Raw genomic sequence first — 4,052 nt, forward strand, 5'->3', positions numbered from 1 at the left:
GTGACAAGGGTGAGGGAGAGGAGTGTGTGTTCCAGGGCGTGGTCTGTACTGCGAAGCGTGACAGTGGAGCCTCTAATGTTGCTAGACGGTTTGGCCTTCTCCAACATGCACGTGTACATTGAGAACCTTCAGATGGATAGAGTGTGCAGGGTAACGTGTGGCTTTTCCGAGGGCGTGTGCCAGAATCTGAAGGCGCAGCACGAGGCGAGTGTGGAGGTACAGAAAAGTTACAGCGTGTTTGCCCTCTACAACGGCATCATCGCGGCGGCCCTCCCTCTCTTCTTCATCCTGTTCATGGGCGCCTGGAGTGACAAGTACGGGAGGAAGGTGCCGCTCGTGGCCGTCCAAGTGGGTCATGTCCTCCACGCTGGCGGGTACCTGCTGGCGTCCCTCGTCCCCTCCTGGCCTGCTGAGGTGCTCCTGCTGGTGACGCTGCTGGACACACTCGGGGGCGGCGCGGTGTCCTTCCTGACGGTGGCCAACTCGTACCTAGGTGACGTGACGCCTGAGGAGAGCCGCACATCACGGGTGGGTCTGGCCAACAGCATCTGGTTCCTCGGCGGGCCTGTTGGTACGTTAATGGGCCGGTACATCTACGGTGCAGGGGGCTACTTGGCTCTCTTCACCACGTCCCTTGTCCTGTCCGTGGTTGCTGTGGTTTACGTGGCGGTCTTCCTACCTGAGAGTCATGGACCTTTTGTCAAGAGGAGCAACACGGAGGAGGCGATGAAGGCGACGCTGGAGTTACGGGATAGCGTGGCGGCGGTGTACGGGCTGGAGGGCAAGAAGAAGGTCAGCCACACCCTCTCAGACGCTCGCCCCGCCCTCGCTACCATGGCCAAGGACTTCTTCGACCCCAGACGCATCGTGGACAGCTTCAAGTCAACTCTGCGGCGGCGGGAAGGCAACACTCGCGGCCTCATCCTTACTCTCATCTTTACCAGCCTCCTCAGAAGAGTGACCAGATGTGAGTGTCTGTCACGTTAGTTCGCCTCCTCCTCCTCCTCCTCCTCCTCCTCCTCCTCTTGCTTGATCTTCTTCTAATTCCTCTTCCTCGTTTTGTTTCTTCTACTACATTCCTTTTCCTTCTCTTCCTTTTTATCTTCTTTTGTTTTCATTTTTTGCTTAATCTTTCAATCCGTCTTTTCTTCTCTTTTTCTCTTCGTCCTTTTGCTTTGCTTCTCATACCTTCTCAACCTTCTCTTCTTCCTTCTCCTCATGTATCTCCACTCCTTTCCCTGTCCTTGCCTTCCTCCTCATCCTCTTCTTAACCCTTACACACTCTGAAATATGACCCACACCACACCTAACCTAACCTAACTTGACCTAACCCCAAGATATTCTCCTATTTCAGCTCCCTACGTCTTCGCCTTCACCCGTCATGAGCTGGGCTGGGAGGCGGCGGATTACAGTCTCTGGGTCACCTACAAGAACCTCATGGCTACGACAGGTGAGGGTCATTCGCGGGGTTACTAATGTTGGTGGGTTAATATGTAATGGTGAAAAAGGACGGGTGAGGTTGGGTTAGGTTAAGTTGGTGTGTGTGTGTGTGTGTGTGTGTGTGTGTGTGTGTGTGTGTGTGTGTGTGTGTGTGTGTGTGTGTGTGTGTTTAGTTTTAGAGGACAAGCAAGTTTATTCTTTATCACTTTCATATTTTCTAACTTAATTGTCATGAAGGAAAAGAAAAGAACAAGATTATTTACTCTCTCTCTCTCTCTCTCTCTCTCTCTCTCTCTCTCTCTCTCTCTCTCTCTCTCTCTCTCTCTCTCTCTCTCTCTCTCTACTAATTCCCCCTGTCTTCCTCCCCCAGGGTCCCTCGTGGCGGTCCCCCTGCTGAGTGGCCACCTCGGGGTTCCTGACATCGTGTTGGCACTGGTAGGAGCCACGTCAGGGATTCTGGAATACGTCATCTACGGTTTTGTTTCCCAGGCCAGACCGTTTCTTCTCTGGATCGGTGAGTGTGTGTGTATGTGTGTGTGTGTGTGTGTGTGTGTGTGTGTGTGTGTGTGTGTGTGTGTGTGTGTGTGTGTGTGATTATGTCTTTTACTTGTTATACTTCTTCATTTTTCTTCGTCTTCTTCTTCTTCTTCTTCTTCTTTTTCTTCTTCATCTTCTTCTTCTTCTTCTTCTTCTTTTTCTTCTTCATCTTCTTCTTCGACCTTTGGCTACCTATATCCTCCTCCCTGACCTAACCATCCCTCCCTCCCTCCCTCCTTCAGGCCCTCTGGCGGCGCTGCTCCTCAACTCCTGCACCATTGCTCAGCGCTCCATGATGACCAAATTTGTGGCCAATGACGAAATAGGTGAGTCAACTTAAGCCAACTTGACCTAACGTAAAGAAACCTAACCTATTCTAACCTAACTTAACCAAAACTAACCAAACGTAGCCCAACCTAACCTAACCTAACCTAACTTATCTTATCTAAATCTAACTTAATATAACCTAATCTAACCTAACCTAACCCAACCTAACCTAACTTAACCTAACTTAACCTCACCCAACCTAACCTAACTTAATATAACCTAACCCAACCTAACCTAACTTAACAAACTCCAAAAATATTTCACAATCAAACAAGAAAGTTACACCAATTCAAACTTTAATTCCTTCTTCTTCGCCTTCGTCAGGTAAAGTATCCGCAGTGCTTGGTGCCCTGGACGGGATGATGCCCATGGTGAACTCTGCCCTCTACACCGCCGTCTACCACGCCTCCGTCAGCCTTTTCCCCTCGGCTCACTTCTTCCTGGGGGCCGCAGCGAGTGCCCTCATGCTCGTCTTCTTCTGGTGAGTGACGAGTGGCGGGTCTTCTGGGGGTCTTGAGTAGCAAATCAGGAGTGATTGAGTCAGTCTTGTTGGTTCTAATGAGTGAGTGACCATTTGAGTGACGAGAGACGAGTCATGAGGCAATGCTGAGGGTAATGCTGAGTGATGCTTGAGTCAGTTTTGGAGAGTGAAGAGTAGTGAATGATTGGATGAGTCTTGGTGGTTCTGTTGGGTGATGCTTGAGTCAGCTTTGAAGTTAAGAGTCGTGGATGGTTGTGTCTGCGCTGCTTTGGTTCCTGCTTCGGGTTCAGCTTCCCGGAGAAAGTCGCAGGAATGATGAGGCAGGACAGTCACAACACACTTCACCAGCTAACACTTGCTAACACTGCTAACACGGCCCTTCTCTCCCCTCAGTGCCCTGCGGTGGGCAGACAAGTCAGGCCAGTATGACGTGGAGAGCGCCAAGGTCACCCCGAAGAAGGGCCCCGTGTCCAACAAGACCCTGGTGATGCGAACCAACTCCTGGTGGGTGACCAGCGACGCCCTGGCACTGGCACTGTCCACAGGTGAACATCCCACCACCCTCGCCTCCCGCCACGCCCGCCAGGAGCTCCCGCAGTGCCAGGCTAGCCAGAGCATGCCCCCGCAGCACTCTTTGATAAGGGAAGTGTTGCACGAGGAGCCTGAATGCCAGGAAACAGTGCCACAGAGCCAGGCAGCAGAACCAAGGCACTCCCGGAGGCGGCAAGTCATACAGCACCTCAAATCCCTCATCAAAAGCATCGCTGGGCCGCGGCGTGAGTCTTCTGCAGAAGGGAACGATAATGCCCCGGGAAAACTGACCATTGCCAACCTCTTCGTGAACATCAACTCGGTGGCCAGTGGTGTCATCTTCCCGAAGGCGACGCAGCAGCAGCAGCAGGAAGAGGAGAAGGAGGAGGAGGAGGAGGCCGGGGATAAGAAGCTTCCCAGTGACTCCAAGAATACTGCAGGGCGCTCCTCCGCTGAGTCCTGCCCTGTGTGAGGTGACGAAGGGCTGCAGTGAATGTATAATCACTGCTGGACTTCAAACCCAAAGGAACACAAAGAAGGAACAAACAGCAGCAGATGTATTGCCGTAATCCTTCACGAGGTTGTTTGTGTGATACGATACGCTATCTCATCCTAAATAAAGGATGCAGGATAGTAAAGGTGAAGACTCCTCCCCACCCACCCATCAACCCACCAACTAACCGTTCTCTCTAAATGAACGTTTATTTAAGAGGAGGAGGAGGAGGAGGAGGAGGAG

At 51.8% G+C, this 4,052-nt stretch overlaps 1 protein-coding gene across 1 annotated transcript in view; it reads left to right on the forward strand.

Moving 5' to 3' along the window:
* Positions 1-4,052, forward strand: part of LOC123513632 (proton-coupled folate transporter-like) — a 4,131-nt gene extending 79 nt beyond the window's left edge. The window contains exons 1-6 of the mRNA XM_045270898.1: positions 1-967; positions 1,355-1,450; positions 1,811-1,954; positions 2,220-2,303; positions 2,629-2,785; positions 3,179-4,052. The exon at positions 1-967 is cut by the window's left edge and continues 79 nt beyond it. Coding sequence (XP_045126833.1) covers positions 76-967; positions 1,355-1,450; positions 1,811-1,954; positions 2,220-2,303; positions 2,629-2,785; positions 3,179-3,788 — 1,983 coding nt within the window. The 5' untranslated portion in view covers positions 1-75 and the 3' untranslated portion in view covers positions 3,789-4,052. The remainder of the gene's footprint in view (positions 968-1,354; positions 1,451-1,810; positions 1,955-2,219; positions 2,304-2,628; positions 2,786-3,178) is intronic.

Source organism: Portunus trituberculatus, chromosome 36 (assembly GCF_017591435.1).
Source record: "Portunus trituberculatus isolate SZX2019 chromosome 36, ASM1759143v1, whole genome shotgun sequence".
Classification (NCBI taxonomy): Eukaryota; Metazoa; Arthropoda; class Malacostraca; order Decapoda; family Portunidae; genus Portunus; species Portunus trituberculatus.